The following is a 19,235-nucleotide window of genomic DNA, read 5'->3' on the forward strand; positions in this document are numbered from 1 at the left end:
TGGTAACCAATATCCATCCATATGTAAGGAGAAGTGCATCCCTTATTTACCTCCTTGTCAGTTATTCTCTCCATCTGGTTTTCATATTCTTCATACTATTAATGCAATCTGATTGTTTGGACAAGAAGGCAGGGCTCTCTCCATTCTGTAACAGTCTGTTATTACTAGTTTGTGCACCTTATTTAAATTTGTATCCTGTATGTAAGCCCTTCTCATGTACAGCACCATGGAGTCAATGGTGCTCTAAAAAGAAACAATAATATGTTTTTGTGTCCTAGCTACATCAAGTTGTTTTTTGCAATGCCATTTTTGCCTATGTGCAATATTACACACTTACAAAAAAGAAAACAAAGAAGGCGAAAAAAACCTAATTGTCATGCTGTGGCCATTTTCGTTTCTTCATTTTCGTTTTTTCCTCCCCATCTTCCAAGAGCCATAACATTATGATTTTTGAGTCAATTGAGCTGTATGATGGTTTGTTTTTTTTGCGGGACACCATTCATTTTATCATGTGAAGCACGGAAAGAGGAAAAACAATTCCAAGTGTGTTGAAATTGCAAAAAAAGTGCAATTTCACAATTGTTTATAGAGTTTTTTATTTACCATGTTCATTGTATTGTAAAACTGACCTTGCAATATGATACATCTTTCATTACATCATGCTGCTCTCAGTCGGCACAGCGAAAACTTGGTGATAGATTCCCTTAATGTTAGCTATAATTAGGGCAAAAACTATTCTGTGGAATAAACATTTTGCTTTTGTACGGATCTACATTATGCTGGAATTTCCCTTTGAATCAAACATACTGTATGATGGTTAAATATCTTTTGGGAATGTATCAGATCCATGTGGAATCTGGGGAATTTGGTTCCTGTGTTTTGCATGTGTGCTTCCTCATGTTCTAGGTACACTGTACGTGTCCAATCAATAAGCCTCAGATCACAATGATATACAACTTTATGTACATAGAACTTACCAACCATCCAGTCCATTTCCTCTATGTTGTCTCCATACAAGTCGTGTTGGCTTCTCCCTTTGAACTCCTTGGTGGTATAATAAGGGGTGTGGATTTGAAGGAAAGATACAAAAAGAAGAAACGGCCTGTCTTTGCTCCTAAAATACAATAAAAATGTGTTTACCCAGGGAATGATGATTTCCAGGATATATTTTACAAAGATTCAAGTTTCAATGAATTTTAATGACAATTTTATTCAATTTAAACTAGTCAATAATGGGGAGATATCACTGAAATAAAAATGACATTATCTTCAATATATAAATACATTTTTGGTATAATAATATAGATGTACAAGTTTAAAAGGCAACAAGATTAAAGTGACCAGAAATTGATCAAAGGCTAGACTTTAAAAACTGGTCTTCCAACTGAGTGAAAAAGCGTGCAAATGTTTTGTATGAGTTTGTAAAATATATGGCAAAGGTAGGAAAGTGGGGCAAGGACACATACAATTCATGTTCACAACTTACAATGATTATACAAATTGCTCTGCTATGTTGCAAATCTAAAACCCAATAAAGAAAAAAATGAATAAAGGTCAAGGAAGGAAATCAATAAAGGATAAGTGAATCGAGATATTATGTATTAAAACACCTTTATTATGGATACATTGTGAAGCGATGACACGACAAACAAGGGGTGCCTGAACATATAAACATCAAGAAATAAGATCTTTATAGCCATGCAATAAATTTCTTTAAATTAGTTAAAAAATTAAGTAAGTAAAAAACAAATGGATAAAAGGGTGAGAGTCAGGTAAAAGAGATATATACAAATAGTATATTATGGCAACATCAAAAAAATGCACAATTATGGGGCGCAAATCAAAGTATCCAGAAAACACAGGCTAAAGTGAAAGAGTGCTTAAAATCTAAGTAGAGTAATAATAGCACAGGAATAAATAAGTGTAGGAAGTTAGGGGATACTTGCTAAACATAAATACACATGTAAATCAATTGTTTGTATAAATGGAAAAGTAACATGGTATCCATGGTATTAGCCCTGAATAGACAATATCACTCATGAGTCCATATATTAGAATAAGGAGGTATTACCTGGCTGTAAATGCACGGCACGCACCCCGACGCGCATTTTGGGCAACGTCGTTCATCAGGCTTTTTTTAATGTTGAAAATCTGCCTTATTACTTCCTCTTTTATAGTCATGAAGTGCTGTATGTTTATGCTGTTTGCTGATGGCAATTTAGGGTCTATTTACATGGACAAACCAGCAGCACTAAACGACTGCCTATCAGTAAACCTTTACCTATCAATGGTTGCTTATTAGTCAGTTTACACGATCCGATTGCAATAAAAGATGAGCATCTGTAATAGTGCACATAGGCTTCCATGGTTCTCGGCAGTGAAAGTCCTATTTAAACGGGATCCTGCACCACGAAGAATGATTTTTTTTTGCAATGGAAAAGATCTTTTCACTCAGTGAACAAGTATTTTCCTTATGCATTGGTGGTTGCCTGTTTATACTGAATGAATAGTGTGAAATGAGTATTCTTAAGAACACTCATTCATGATTATCTTTCAATTATCTGCAAATGCAGCTTTACTCCTGAATTTGGGTTGAGTTAAGTGTCTCGGACCAGGACTATAACTTTACCAGGGTTCTGTTGCTAAGTTTCCCTGAGTGATGATCAAAATGTGTGGAATCATCATTGTGCAGTAACATTGCAGAGGGAACTGGAAAAGGTTTAGAGTGAAATGGGGTATGGTTAGTCAGTGATCAGAGGTAGTGGAAACATGTAAAATGTGATCAAGCGCACAGGGCCAGTGAGAAAAAGGCCATGTGACATGGTTCTGAATGCCATAGAGTGAAACAGCGACTGTGCAAGAACAGGTTCAATATAGAGGTCAGAGGAAAGAGACCGAAATGTAGGTGAATTGATCGTAGCAACAGCATAGTGTGACAAATCCATGCTATACTGCAGCTGAGCTTCAGAATGAGTACATAGAGTCCCAGGCAGTCCAACAGAGGTAAAACTGTGAGCCTGCTTGATAGGGACTTTAAGATGCATAGCAAGGAGCTCCCGGATTGATAAAATTTAATGCAAATGCCACCCACACGCACATCATTCAGATTTACATTAATGGAAACTTGAAGCTGATTCATGCTGCCCAAGCCATGGGCAGCATGAATCAGACTCTGGTTCTGTCAATTCAGCTTGGTATGTGCCACTTGGAATTGCTGCAGCTTTTAGAGAAAACATACATTTAAAAGCAGGCTTAGTGGCCATGCATCTTAGATGTGTTGTCCAAAAGATCAGTTGACAGAAGCTTCTCCCCTAGTCCCTAGAACAAAGTTTCTCCTTATAGTTCCATTGTCAACCTAACTTGTATTGTTTGACTGAAACACCGGCTCTGCAGGACCAGGCTAAATGCAAAGGTCTGAGGAAAGAGTCAGTCAGTGATCAGAGATTGTGGGTCCAAGTAAAATGTGATCAAGTTATTCAGGAAGAGGCCCTTAGTGATGGTGGGGAGAATATGCCCATGCAAAACGATCTTGACTACTATACTGTAGAGTGAAGCTACGAAAGTGTAAGACCACGCTGAATACAGAGAACCAAGGAAAGAGACCTAAACGTAAGAGGGATGGCTGTTGTAACCACATGGTATGACAAGTGAAAATCATACTGCTGTTGAGCTTCAGAATGAGTACACAAAGTCCAAGGCAGACCAACAGAGAAGTCACTGAGAACTACCTGCTTGATAGAGACCATCAGATACTCAGCAGGGAGCCACTGGATTGAAGTCAGGCTGACTGTGTCAGACTGACTAGATTGTTGGTCAAAAGCTGCTAAGGGCCATACTTCCTTGTTGGCATTTTTTTTACAATTAGGCCTCACAAATGCCACCATACCAGATCAGTATACTATAGGCTTCTGGGCCACAAAGGCAACACACAATGGCACAAAGTGCAATACAGGTCTGCAGTAGAGAACTGTAGATTTTTTGTGTCATTGTACACTGGTCACGCTTACACTATCGACATTGCTGGCTACATGGATGGATACCAGCTATGAACTGTATGATAAACATATCTTGTAAATGTCTACAGTTATTATGTCTTTCTTCCACCCGTTCATAATTTTAAGAATGTTATTACAGGATCCCAGAAAAATGTTCATGATCTACTAAAGTATAAAAGAGATAGAGAGCTAGACACACAGAGAGAATAAAGAAAACATAGTGTCCTAACAGCATTTAACTCTTAACCATTGCACTCTAGTTTGTTGCTAATGTGCACTGTATGTTTTACCTATTAATAAATTCCTTGGCTTCCTTAACCATTTGCCCAGGTTTTTCTTCTAGGTCCATCGGTTGTTCAATAACTTCAAAGTTCCTCATAAATAAACAGTTCCAGTATTGTATGAATGTATAGGCAATATACCAATACATAAAGTACAATGTGCCAAACAGTGCACAGATCACAATCATTTTCCAGGGAATGTTGATTAATTTCCATTTCTTGCAGGCAATTAGCGTAAGCACTGTGATAATGAACACCTGTGCCTGCAACCATAACTTATCTTTTATCTTCGTGTGAACCTCACTTGGCCTTGAGACTTCACAGTCATTAAAAAGTGTGAAGGGTGTACCGTAAAAATAATCAAAGCCATGGTTTAAAGGATGGTGGCAAAAATCATCCCTGGAGTTACAGTTTACCCCAAGATGCCATTTACCTGTTTAAAATAAAAACAGAAATTCATGTGTTAATTGTACATTCATTTTACACCTATAAATATAATTTGGGCATCAACCTGAAAATCACAATAAGACAAAATTAATAATTTGTTTCAGATGTAAAACTGTAATAGATAAGTGCCCTAAGATCAAACTTAGCTCATTTACTATATATTCATCCTACAGCTTAGGTCATCTGGTCTTTTAAGTAGTTGTATCAACTGGTAAATCACTTCTTTTAATTAAGCTGCCATTGTTATCTGCTGAAATTCAGTATTACATACTGATAAAGGGGTTGTCCCATAAACCACATAAATCGCCTATACAGCGGATAGATGATACATTTTTGAGATCTCCAAACTCCACTTTGTGACTAGAGCACCAGTGAACATGGGCGACTATTGTTCCATCCACTGCCCATAAGTATGGTAGTCACAACGGGTCTCTACTTTTCCATTCACACGCACAGGACTTTAAGTTCCTAGTTCTTGAGACAGTGGGATTCTCAGCAACTGGATCCCCAATAATCATATGTTTATTATCTATCTATATATAGGTGATATATGTCCTATTGCACAAAGCCTTAAATCCAAATTAATTGGTGAACACAGATTAACAATTAAGTCAGAGAGTCAAAGCAGTTTTAGCACTATTCAACAGGCTTGAAATTTTTTTAATACAATTACAACATATCACACAAATTTACAGTAATGGGAACCTGACATTTGATTTATATTGCCCAAGCAACAGGCAGCACGAATCAGACTCTGGCTCCATCACTAGCTATGTATAAACTTGGAAACACTGTAGCATTTGAAAGAAAACATACATTTAAATGGGTTATTCCAGGCTATTTAATTTTTTTTTACTATGGGCCTAGGTGATAATAGACAGGTGATAACTAACTGCCTGTTAAGGTACTGTCACACTTAGCGATGTACCAGCGATCCCGACCAGCGATATGACGCTGTCAGGATCGCTGGTACATCGCTAAGTGGTCGCTAGTGAGCTGCCACACAGGCAGATCTCACCAGCAACAATGCTGGGGACAGGGGTCGCTACTTACCTGTCACACCAGGCGATCCTGCGTCCTCCTGCCCGGCTCCACGCGTCGCTCGTCGTTACAGCAGGAAGCCCAGCAGGAAGCTGACGACGAGAAACGGTCCAGGACGTTCTCGCGCGATCAGCGATAAGCAGCGGGGGGAGCCGGTCGTAGGTAAGTATCAGACACAGCGATATCGCTAGCAATATCGCTATAACGTCACTAGTTATAGCGATATTGCTAGCGATATCGCTTAGTGTGACATGCCCTTTAGACCTGGTGCCGATATCTGCTGGAAGAGAGCTGCCACAGACAGCTTATGCTCGCGATCCAAGGCTTTTGTTGACCTCATGTCAACAGAGTAGAGGCTTCTCTTCTCTGATGACAGGGCGTGACTGCTGACGAGCCTGCTGTCTATCATCATGACATCTGTAGTCATCATGACCCCAGAAGAAGAGCTGATCTGTTGACTTGGAGCAGTTGAATCACCAGCATGAGTAGTTGCTGACCACTTTCTAAGCCGGAGTTGGACAGAACAGGCAGGTAATTAACTCTATTAACAATTACCTGCTTGTTAGCTTTTTGGCTCATAGTAAATAAATAAAATAGTCTTGGATAACCCTATAAAAGGGTGACCATTAGTGATAAGTGAGCATACTTGGTAATGCTCGGTACTCGCCCGAGCATCGCTGTACTCGTGGTACTCAGCGAGCGCCGTGCTTTTCCGGGTTTGCTCGGCGGGAGTTCGGGTCCCTGCCCTGCATGTTTGGCACTCTTTAGGACACCAATCAACGTGCAGGGATTGTCTGCCAAGCACTGCAATGCAGCAGCCAGCTTGGTTGTGGTATTACAGTGATTGGCTGGCCTCACCACGTCATCAGGTTTATATGAGACTGGCTGCTGCCCTGCTCATCACAGTCACCTCCGGAATCAGACAGTGTGGGGAGATTTGCTGCCGAGATAGGGTCAGATTAATGGATTTATAAGTGTGGTTATACCATAATAGAATAAACAAATCCAGTTTAATCAACAGTCCTTCTAAGGGCTAATTACGGGGTATATAGATTGTAGTGTTACTTAGGCAGGGAATGTCTGTGGGCATATAGATATCAGCAGCAGGCAGGCATTGTATGTGGCATACTTCATTACATACATCAAGTGTCATGATCCAGACTGGGTTTTGAGTCCTGTTTTCCCTTTTTCCCGGTTTGGTCATGTCAAGAGTTAACCTTTCCCAGCCTCTTTCTGGGTTCAGGTTGGCTATTTATCGCAGCTGCTTCCTGCAGGCGATGTCAGTTATAGTTTTTTCCTAGTGCTGCTGTAGCTGACTCTGATTGCTCTGATTTGTCCTGCTGCGTGTCACGTCGCCGTCAGACTCGGGGCCCGCTGTTCCGCCCTCAGCCACTAGGAGGCGACGGACTGTCACGCCACCCTCGGGATCGGGGCCTGCTGTCCAGGCCTCGGCCACCAGGAGACGCCGAACTGACATGTCGTCGTCGATCTCGGGGCCTGCTGTTCCGCCCTCAACCACTAGGAGGCGTCGTGGCTCGCGCCCGAGTGAGGGCGGCAACAATGAAAGGGCTTCTGCGCAGGCGTCTACTGGACGCAGACTCCGCTCCTCTGTCAGTCATGAAGGGGCTGGTACATCATCATCAGGTCTGGTCCTGGGGGCGGTCCTGATGACATCACCAGCCCGGGAGCCTGTGAGGGACGACCTGATCCCTCAAATACCTTGGGACTGGGCTTGCAAGCCGCCGGATATATTCTTAGTTCCCCTACGTGTTACTTGTGATTGCCTATCGTTAACTCCGACCTCAGCCTGAACTTCTGACTACTCTGTTGCCTGCCGTTTTTGTACCTTGCATTTCTCCTGATTACTGACGCTGACCTTGGCCTGGATTCCTGACCCGCTCTACTGCCTGACGATTTTGTACCTCCGCTACTCTCCCGGTTTTTGACCTCTGCCTGGACTCTCGACTCTGCCTCTGCCTGACGATTTTGTACCGCCGCTACTCTCCCGGTTTTTGACCTCTGCCTGGACTCTCGACTCTGCCTCTGCCTGCCGTTTCTGTACCTCCACTGCTCGCCTGGTTTCCGACTCCATTTTTTGGCTCCCTTCCTGCTGTTCTATTGCGACCGTTCTGCTCTGGCACTCTGCTCCTGTTCAGACAGCGCTTCCTGGGCTCTGCAGTAAATCCAGATCCCTGTATAGGGGTTAAGGGTGTCGGTGCTACTCGGGGCGCTGTCTGTCTGCAGCCCAGACCCGCAGACGGACGCGACACTGCGTTTGCTGTCTGAACCTGTGTCTCTGTTTTTCCCTATTCCCATCTTGACTCAGTGTTTCCCTTTAGTGTGTCGACTTCCTGGTTTTGTAAGGCGGTTTATTGTAGTACACGAAAAAAGACGTTTCGGTCATTGTGACCTTCTTCAGTTACATGTGGTATATAGATTGTGTAGAGCTTATGGGCATCTATCACAAAGGACGATGGTGCTTTAGGCATTGGATAGAATATGAACCTAGCACTCAACTTAAAGGTATTTGTAAGGCGGTTTATTGTAGTACACGAAAAAAGACGTTTTGGTCAATGTGACCTTCTTCAGTTACGTGTGGTATATAGATTGTGTAGAGCTTATGGGCATCTATCAGAAAGGACGATGGTGCTTTAGGCATTGAGGAGAATGATCTCTCTAAGGTAATGAGCTTGTCAGTATATAGGAGAGGGGCATACGTGCCTGGACACCGCATCTGGAGGCACGTATGCCCCTCTCCTATATACTGACAAGCTCATTACCTTAGAGAGATAATTCTCCTCAATGCCTAAAGCACCATCGTCCTTTCTGATCGATGCCCATAAGCTCTACACAATCTATATACCACACGCAACTGAAGAAGGTCACATTGACCGAAACGTCTTTTTTCGTGTACTACAATAAACCGCCTTACAAATACCTTTAACTTGAGTGCTAGGTTCATATTTGTTGCTTTAACGGTTTGGGAACCTAACCTTAGCACCATCTTGAGTTGTGCTCACGGTGTTCTTTCTATACGTGACTTCCTGGTTTTGACTTGGCTTGTCTCCCGACCTCCTTCTGCCTGTTGTTTTTTGGCTTATCCACTCCTGACTGTTATTGATTCACTGGCTTGTCTCTGATCGTGAGTTTGCTTTCTCCTTTTGTACTGCGCTACAGTCTAGGATTTGACCTGGCTTGTTTAACTATTCTGCTGCCACTCCTGGTAGCCTCACTACTGCACTGCAGGCTTGCTCTGTTTAGGGGCAGTCCTGCCTCCACTCTACTGCCATCAAGTGGAGCCTGCACCCACCTGCATTGCAGCAGCATACTATCAAGAGGGTCCGTTCCTTTACTGTCTGCTGCTGCCTATTACATATATTGACCGTATATACATAGCCCCAGGCATCAGTGGGCAGGAATATATTTTTTTTGCATCTTAATCCTGATTATTTTATTTCAAAGCTATCCAGAGCCCCCTTTTTTTCTCCATTTACTCGTTGACACTGCAGAATACAGACAAATACTTTTCATAATACAGCATGAAAATCCAGCTATTTTCAAAGGGTTTTCCCGTTCCAGCCAACACATCTGAGTGCACAGAAAATTCTGCCATTTTTGTGGTACTGTAAAATTTTTGTGGAGTGTCGTCTATAATTTCTTTACACTATTTTGCTGCCCAAAAAATATTTAGCTGCCAAAAAAATAGCTACAGGGAACATATTTTACACTGGGTTTTGTCCACCACACGGATCGCATATCATTGAGCTCAAAATTGTGCCATTTCAAGCCTCCATAGAATTTTTTTTTGTTGTGTCATAGCCTAATTGTTGACACAATTTAGCTGGGCAAAAAAAAAAAATACAGGCCAGATATTTGAAAGTGGGCTTTCTCCATCAGATGTCTCATCTATCTGTGGGCTACAAATTGTAGCATTTGAGACCTCTATTCAACTGTTTTTACTGTCTGTGACCCTAGTTCTATACACTATTTTGCGGTAAAAATAAAAATATAGGCCACATATTGAACAGTGTGTTATCTCTGTCTTACTTCTCATCTCTCTGTGGGCTACAAATTGTGGCATTTGAGGCCTCCATTCAACTGTTTTTGCTGTGTGTTCTACACACTATTTTGCGTAAAAACAAAAAATGCAGGCCACATATTGAACAGTGTGGTGTCTCCGTAAGACGCCTCATCTATCTGTGGGCTACAAATTGTTGCATTTCAGGCCTCCATTCAACTGTCTTTTACATTAGTTATTGACATTAGTTTGCTAAAAACTAAAAGTAATTTACCTACAGTCCAGATATTTTAAACTTTTCATTTTCCCGCACAAGGATCACATATAAGTTCGCTTCCAATTTAGCCATTGTAGAGAACATGGAAAATATTGCAGTCCATTTAAAATGGGCGAGGCTGGTGGCAAGGGAAGTAGATGTGATGGTGATAGTGCATGCAAAGGCTGAGGCCGTGGGCAAGATGAAATTGTGCCACAACAAACACCCACATGTTCTCACCCAATCTTCCTGTTTGAATTACTTGGGGAGCGCAGAGCACCAGTATTGAAACCAGAGCAGTGTCAAAAGGTTTTTGGTTGGATAGCAGATAATGCTTCCAGTCACTTTGCCACCACCACCAGCACCCTGCTTTCCACACGGTCAGGTCTGAGTAGTCGGGAGTCTGGACCGCATATTCCTCACCCTGATCCTCCTTCCTCCTGCCATGTTGAATGCCCGGAGACAACTGATCCCACATTTGGACACTCTGAAGAGCTGTTCATTTTTCCATTTATAGATTCGGGCCTCTGGCCTGGTCCACTTGAAGCAGGGCAATATGAGATTGCATGTTGCGATACCCAAATATTTGAGCAGCCATGTTCACATGAAGGTGATGGTGGGAACATGTTACAAGAGGTGGACGATGATGAAACACAATTGCCAGAAAGTCAGGAGGAGGACCAGGGTGCGGAAGTGGTAGACAGGGTGGTGGATGATATAGTAACTGACCCAACCTGTCAGGAGAACATGTAGAGCGAGGACGGCAGCACACAGGGGGAGGGAGGCATAGCACCCCAACAGGCAAGAAGAAGCAGTGTGGTGGCCGCAGACAGAAGGTGGGCAACCGTTTCTAGTAGCACCAACACGACGGAAGTTGGCAGTACAACTGATAGGTCTTCCCGAGTCTGGTTATTTTTTAAAGACTCTGCCAATAACCCCAAACAAGCCATTTGCACCACCTGCCATGCCCTCATCAGCAGGGGTAGCAAAACTACCAGCCTGACCACCACCAGCATGATCAGGCACATGGCAGCAAAGCACCCGACTTTGTGGGCTGAACCCCAGGGCCCAGGAGCACTGTCTGCAGGTGACATCAATGCTTCTTCCGCTGTTGTGCATGCAAGTCAATCCACTGTCCATGATGCATGTGAAGATGCCTTCTGCCCTGCACCTGTCGTTGCACACACTCAACTACCACCATCAAGCATGTACACGTCCTTGTTCCAGTGCAGCCTTCAGTTATCCATTCCCCAGTCATTGGAACGCAAGCAGAAATATGCAGTCAACGCCCTACTGGCCACAGTTATAAATTCACACATTTCTCGTCTGCTTGTGCTCGAAATGTTGACTTTTAGGCTCGTAGACACCAAAGCTTTCCGCAACCTGATGGCGGCGGCCATCCCAAGGAACTCGGTTCTCAGCCGCCAACATTCCTCCCATTGTGCTGTCCCGGCATTACACAAGCACGTGTTCCACAACATTACCCATGCTCTCAACAATTCTGTTACTGGGAAAGTCCATGTAGCCACAGAAATGTGGACAAGTGCTTATGGGCACGGACAGTATATGTCGCCGACGGCACACTGGGTTAATATAGTGGAAGCCGGGACCCAGTCGGACATTGGGATGGAACACGTCCTCTCGACGCCAAGGATTGTGGGCCCTAAGTCAATCAGGGTTGCCCCCACTGCCTACAGCACAGCTCCTGCACCTCCTCCTCCTCTTCAGCCTCCAACTCTGAAATGAGCACATATGAGTACCAGAGGGCCAATGTTGCAGAATTATTAAAAAAATTCACATCTGAAAATGCTGGTGGCAGAGGTCACAGTTCGTTGGACAACCAAGCAGTAGATGCAAGACAGACACAACTCCAATCCAGCAGAGGCAGGGGAACACTGGAAAAGTTCTGGGCGAGTTTTCTCAGACCCTCCCATCACCTTGGCCCAGAGACGTAGGGTGCTCTCACAAGGAGTGCAAAGTTTGGGAAGATGCTGACGGAGTACCAGGCTGACCGTACCAACATCCTCCGTGATTCCTCTGTGCCTTTTATTATTGCGTATCCAAGCTGGACATGTGGCATGAACTGGCTCTCTACGCCTTGGGGGTTCTGGCCTGCCCTGCTGCTAGCATTTTGTCAGAGCGTGTTTTTAGTGCCTCTGGCAGAATTATAACTCATAAGCGCATCCGCCTGTCAACTGAAAATGCTGACAGGCTGACTCTTATAAAAATGAACAAGGGCTGGATTCTCTACACCACCGAATGACATAACCTCCAATACAGTGTCTTTTTTTGGGAGGTGTATTCCCATGCACCTCTTCACACCCACACATGGTTATACGCTTCCTAATTTTGGCTATTTGGTGTTATCCTTCTCCTCCTCATTCTCCTCATCCTCCATCAATAGATCACCATGGTGACCGTGGTCCGTTATGCAACAACCAACTTATTGTGTAAAAAGTTTGCTTTGATGCCCTTTAACCCCTTCATGACCCAGCCTATTTTGACCTTAATGACCTGGCCATTTTTTGCAATTCTGACCAGTGTCCCTTTATGAGGTAATAACTCAGGAACGCTTCAACGGATCCTAGCGATTCTGAGATTGTTTTTTCGTGACATATTGGGCTTCATGTTAGTGGTAAATTTAGGTCGATAATTTTTGTGTTTATTTGTGAAAAAATGGAAATTTGGCAAAAATTTTGAAAATTTTGCAACTTTCAAATTTTGAATTTTTATTCTGTTAAACCAGAGAGGTATGTGACACAAAATAGTTAATAAATAACATTTTCCACATGTCTACTTTACATCAGCACAATTTTGGAAACAACATTTTTTTTGTTAGGGAGTTATAAGGCTTAAAATTTGACCAGCGATCTCTCATTTTTACAACAAAATTTACAAAACCATTTTTTTTAGGGACCACCTCAAATTTGAAGTCACTTTGAGGGGTCTATATAGCAGAAAATACACAAAAGTGACACCATTCTAAAAACTGCACCCCTCAAGCTACTCAAAACTACATTCAAGAAGATTATTAACCCTTCAGGTGCTTCACAGGAACTAAAGCAACGTGGAAGGAAAAATGGACGTTTTAATTTTTCCAACAAAAATTTTCTTTTAACATCAATTTTTTCATTTTCACGTGGGTAACAGGATAAAAATGAATCATAAAATTTGTTGGGCAAATTCTCCTGAGTACATCGATACCTCATATGCGGTCACAAACCACTGTTTGGGCGCACGGCAGGGCTCAGAAGGGAAGGAACTCCATTAGACTTTTTGAATGGAAAATATGCTGGAATATTTAGCGTTTGCCATGTCGCATTTGGAGAGCCTCTGTGCGCCTAAACATTGGAGCTCCCCCACAAGTAACCCCATTTTGGAAACTAGACCCTCCAAGGAACTTATCTAGATGCATAATGAGCAATTTGAACCCCCAGGTGCTTCACAAATTGATCCGTAAAAAAAAAGTACTTTTTTTCACAAAAATTTTCTTTTAACCTCAGTTTTTTCATTTTCACATGGGCAACAGGATAAAATGGATCCTAAAATTTATTGGGCAATTTCTCCTGAGTACACTGATACCTTAAATGTGGTCATAAACCACTGTTTGGGTGCACGGCAGGGCCTGGAAAGGAAGGAGCGCCATTTGACTTTTTGAATGGAAAATTAGCTCCAATCATTAGCGGACACCATGTCGTGTTTGGAGAGCCCCTGTGTGCCTAAACATTGGAGTTCCCCCACAAGTGACCGCATTTTGGAAACTAGACCCCCTAAGGAGCTTATCTAGATGTGTGGTGAGCACTCTGAACCCCCAAGTGCTTCACAGAAGTTTATAACGCAGAACCGTGAAAATAAAAAATATTTTTTTTTCCCTCAAAAAATGATTTTTAGCCCACTATTTTTTATTTTCACAAGGGTAATAAGAAAAATTAGACCCCAAAAGTTGTTGTCCAGTTTGTCCTGAGTACGCTGGTACCCCATAAGTGGGGGGACCACTGTTTGGGGACGCGTTGGGGCTCGGAAGGGAAGTAGTGACGTTTTGAAATGTCGACTTGATGGAATGGTCTGCGGGCGTCATGTTACGTTTGCAGAGCCCCTGATGTACCGAAACAGTGGAAACCCCCACAAATGACCCCATTTTGGAAACTAGACCCCCTAAGGAGCTTATCTAGATGTGTGGTGAGCACGTTGAACCCCCAAGTGCTTCACAGAAGTGTATAATGCAGAACCGTGAAAATAAAAATTTTTTTTTCCCTCAAAAAATTATTTTTAGCCCACTATTTTTTATTTTCACAAGGGTAATAAGATAAATTGGACCCCAAAAGTTGTTGTCCAGTTCGTCCTGAGTACGCTTGTACCCCATAAATGGGGGAACCACTGTTTGGGCACACGTTGGGGCTCGGAAGGGAAGTAGTGACGTTTTGAAATGTCGACTTGATGGAATGGTCTGCGGGCGTCATGTTACGTTTGCAAAGCCCCTGATGTACCGAAACAGCAGAAACCCACCACAAATGACCCCATTTTGGAAACTAGACCCCCTAAGGAGCTTATCTAGATGTGTGGTGAGCACTCTGAACCCCCAAGTGCATCACAGAAGTTTATAACGCAGAACCGTGAAAATAAAAAATATTTTTTTTCCCTCAAAAAATGATTTTTAGCCCACTATTTTTTATTTTCACAAGGGTAATAAGAAAAATTGGACCCCAAAAGTTGTTGTCCAGTTTGTCCTGAGTACGCTGGTACCCCATAAGTGGGGGGGACCACTGTTTGGGCACACGTTCGGGCTCGGAAGGGAAGTAGTGACGTTTTGAAATGTCGACTTGATGGAATGGTCTGCGGGCGTCATGTTACGTTTGCAAAGCCCCTGATGTACCGAAACAGTAGAAACCCCCCACAAATGACCCCATTTTGGAAACTAGACCCCCTATGGAGCTTATCTAGATGTGTGGTGAGCATGTTGAACCCCCAAGTGCTTCACAGAAGTGTATAACGCAGAACCGTGAAAATAAAAATATTTTTTTCCCTCAAAAAATGATTTTTAGCCCACTATTTTTTATTTTCACAAGGGTAATAAGATAATTTGGACCCCAAAAGTTGTTGTCCAGTTCGTCCTGAGTACACTTGTACCCCATAAGTGGGGGGACCACTGTTTGGGCACACGTTGGGGCTCGGAAGGGAAGTAGTGATATTTTGAAATGTCGACTTGATGGAATGGTCTGTGGGCATCATGTTATGTTTGCAGAGCCCCTGATGTACCTAAACAGCGGAAACCCCCCACAAGTGACCCCATTTTGGAAACTAGACCACACAAGGAACGAATCTAGATGCGTGGTGAGCACGTTGAACACCCAAGTGCTTCACAGAAGTTTATAATGCAGAGCCGTGAAAATAAAAAATAATTTTTTCTCCACAAAAAATATTTTTTAGCCCCCAATTTTTAATTTTCTCAAGGGTAACAGAAGAAATTAGACCCCCAAAGTTCTTGTGGAATTTTTCCTGAGTACACTGATACCCCATATGTGGGGGTAAATCACTGTTTGGGCACATGTCGGGGCTCGGAATGGAGGCAGCACTGTTCAACGTTTTGAACGCAAAATTGGCTGGAATAAATGGTGGCGCCATGTCGTGTTTCGAGACCCCCTGATGTGCCTAAACAGTGGAAACCCCTCAATTCTATCTCCAACCCTAACCCCAACACACCCCTAACCCTAATCCCAACCCTATTCATAAACCCAACACACCCCTAACCCTAATACCAACTCTAACTCTAATCACAAACCTAACCCTAATCCCAACCCCAACCCACCCCTAACTCTAGCCCTAACCCTAACCCTAGCCCTAACCCTAGCCCTAACCCTAGCCCTAGCCCTAACCCTAGCCCTAACCCTAGCCCTAGCCCTAACCCTAGCCATAACCCTAGCCATAACCCTAACCCTAACCCTAGCCCTATTTCTAACCCTAACCCTATTTCTAACCCTAATTGAAAAATAAAAATATTTTATTATTTGTCCCTATGGGGGGTGATAAGGGGGGCGGTGATTTACTTTTTTTTTATTTTGATCACTGCAAGAGTTTATCACAGTGATCAAAATAAAAAAATGAATCTGCCACCGGGAAATGCCGGCGGGCGCACTGCGCATGCGCCCGCCATTTTCCAAGATGGCAGCGCCCATGGACCGGGATGGCGGGACGCTGGGACAGCCAGGGGGGGTTAGTGAGTATCGTGGGAGGATCGGAAGGTGGGGGGGAGCGGAGGGAAGGGGGAGGGGGGCAGATTGTGACAGCGGCGGCCGATCGCCGCCGTCAGTCGGTGAAGGCGCCCGATTGGCACCATCAGTCGACGGGGGGGTTAGCTTAGTGTTTCCAGCCATGTTCGATGCTATTTCAGCATCGGCCAAGGCTGGATTGTAATATTTCATCAATTTTCATTAATGAAATATTACTATCGCACTGATTGGCTGTTTCACTTTTAACAGCCAATCAGAGCGATCGTAGCCATGTGGGGGTGAAGCCACACCCCCTGTGGTGAAGAACAAAGCCCCCTGTATCTGCGTGTCGGGTGACCTTTCAGTGACCCCGGTCACCCAATCTGCAGGGGGGCTTTAAAGTCATGACCCTACATAGGCGTCATGGGTCATTTTGGCACGACTTTTCTTGACGCCTATGTGGCGTCAAAGGTCGTGAAGGGGTTAAAAAAGTTAACACAGTATGTTGATGTGTGCCCCCAAGGGGGAAATATTTGACAGTCCATATTTTCGGAGGCCATCCTCCACTTCTCTTCAGACACCACCACTAGAACATGAGGGTGAACGTGTTCCGTGATGCAACAGCTACTATATTTTTTGCAAGGGTGTTTGTGATGGCCGTAAAAAAAATATTTATACAGTAGGTTAATGTGTACCCCCCAGGGGAAAATGTTTTTCAGACCATACACTTAAGTGTATGGGCATTACAAGTATAGGAGATCTGCTCCTTTAAACTGGAAAAACATTTTTCAGAGGCCATCCTCCACGTCTCTTCCAACACCACCACTAGATCACCAGCGTGAACATGTTCGGTAATGCAACAGCCAAGTAATTTTTTTCAAGGGTGTTTATGATGCCTGTTCTAAAAATGTTTACACAGTATGTTAAGGTGTACCCCCCCAGGAGAAAAGGTTTTTAAGCCCATACACTTATTGTATGGCATTACAAGTAGAGGAGACCTGCTCCTTTAAACTGGGAAAACATTTTTCGGAGGCCATCCTCCACATCTCTTCAGACATCATTACTAAAACACGAGGGTGAACGTGTTCCGTGATGCAACAGCCACTATACTTTTTTGCAAGGGTGTTTATGATGGACGTACAAAAATATTTCCACAGTAGGTTGATGTGTACCCCCAGGGGGAAATGTTTTTCAGACCATTCACTTAGTGTATTGGCATTACAAGTATAGGAGACCCGCTCCTTTAACCCCTTCACCCCCAAGGGTGGTTTGCACGTTCATGACCGGGCCAATTTTTACAATTCTGACCACTGTACCTTTATGAGGTCATAACTCTGGAACGCTTCCATGGATCCCGGTGATTCTGACAATGTTTTCTCGTGACATATTGTACTTCATGATAGTGGTAAAATTTCATTCAAATAACTTGCGTTTATTTGTGAAAAAAACGGAAATTTGGCAAAAATTTTGAAAATTTCGCAATTTTCCAACTTTGAATTTTTATGCCCTTAAATCACAGAGATACGGCACACAAAAAACTTGATAACTAACATTTCCCACATGTTTACTTTACATCAGCACAATTTTGGAACCAAAATTTTTTTTTGTTAGGAAGTTATAAGGGTTAAAATTTGACCAGCGATTTCTCATTTTTACAACACCATTTTATTTTTAGGACCACATCACATCTGAAGCCACTTTGAGGGGTCTATATGATAGAAAATACCCAAAAGTGACACCATTCTAAAAACTGCACCCCTTAAGGTGCTCAAAACCACATTCAAGAAGTTTATTAACCCTTTAGGTGCGTCACAGGAATTTTTTGTAATATTTAAAAAAAATGAACATCTAACTTTTTTTCACAAAAAAAATACTTCAGGTTCAATTTTTTTTATTTTACCAAGGGTAACAGGAGAAATTGGACTGCAAAAGTTATTGTGCAATTTGTCCTGAGTACGCTGATACCTGATTTGTGGGGGGGAACGACTGTTTCGGCGCATGGCAGAGCTCAGAATGGAAGGAGCGCCGTTTGACTTTTTCAATGCAAAATTGGCTGGAATTCAGATCGGACGCCATGTCACGTTTGGAGAGTCCCTGATGTACCTAAACAGTGGAAACCCCCTACAAGTGACCCCATTTTGGAAACTAGACCCCCCAAGGAACTTATCTAGATATGTGGTGAGAACTTTGAACCCACAAGGGCTTTCCAGAAGTTTATAACGTACAGCGGTACAATTAAAAAATCATATTTTTTCCACAAAAATGATCTTTTCACCCCATTTTTATTTTCCAAAGGGTAACAGGACCCTAAAAGTTATTGTGCAATTTGTCCTGAGTATGCTGATACCCCACATGTGGGGTAAACCACTATTTGGGAGCATGGCAGAGCTCGGAAGGGAAGCAGCGCCATTTGACGTTTTTGGCTGGAATTGAGATCGGACATCATGTCGCGATTGGAAAACCCCTAATTTACCAAAACAATGGAAACCCCCGACAAATGACACCATTTTGGAAACTAGACCCCCTAAGGAACTTATCTAGATGTGTGGTGAGAACTTTGAACCCCCAAGGGCTTCACAGAAGTTTATAACATAAAGCCGTACAATTAAAAAATCATATTTTTTCCACAAAAATGATCTTTTCACCCTCAATTCTTATTTTTCCAAGGGTAACAGCACCCTAAAAGTTATTGTGCAATTTGTCCTGAGTACGCTGATACCCCACATGTGGGGGTAAACCACTATTTGGGCGCATGGCAGAGCTCGGAAGGGAAGCAGCGCCATTTGACGTTTTTGGCTGGAATTGAGATCGCACACCATGTCGCGATTGGAAAACCCCTGATGTACCTAAACAGTGGAAACCCCCCACAAATGACACCATTTTGGAAACTAGACCCCCTAAGGAACTTATCTAGATGTGTGGTGAGCACTTTGAACCCCCCAGTGCTTCACAGAAGTTTATAACGCCCGGGCGTGAAAATAAAAAATTTGT

General features: G+C 43.0%; 1 protein-coding gene across 1 annotated transcript in view; it reads right to left on the reverse strand.

The window, feature by feature from the left end:
- Positions 1 to 19,235, reverse strand: part of LOC141080612 (arylsulfatase H-like) — an 89,587-nt gene that overhangs the window by 58,728 nt on the left and 11,624 nt on the right. The window contains exons 4-5 of the mRNA XM_073565957.1: positions 4,286 to 4,709; positions 978 to 1,114 (exon numbers count right to left, since the gene is read on the reverse strand). Coding sequence (XP_073422058.1) covers positions 978 to 1,114; positions 4,286 to 4,709 — 561 coding nt within the window. The remainder of the gene's footprint in view (positions 1 to 977; positions 1,115 to 4,285; positions 4,710 to 19,235) is intronic.

Source organism: Dendrobates tinctorius, unplaced genomic scaffold, assembly GCF_039654945.1.
Source record: "Dendrobates tinctorius isolate UK_male_01 unplaced genomic scaffold, ASM3965494v1 ptg000016l, whole genome shotgun sequence".
NCBI classification, from domain to species: domain Eukaryota; kingdom Metazoa; phylum Chordata; class Amphibia; order Anura; family Dendrobatidae; genus Dendrobates; species Dendrobates tinctorius.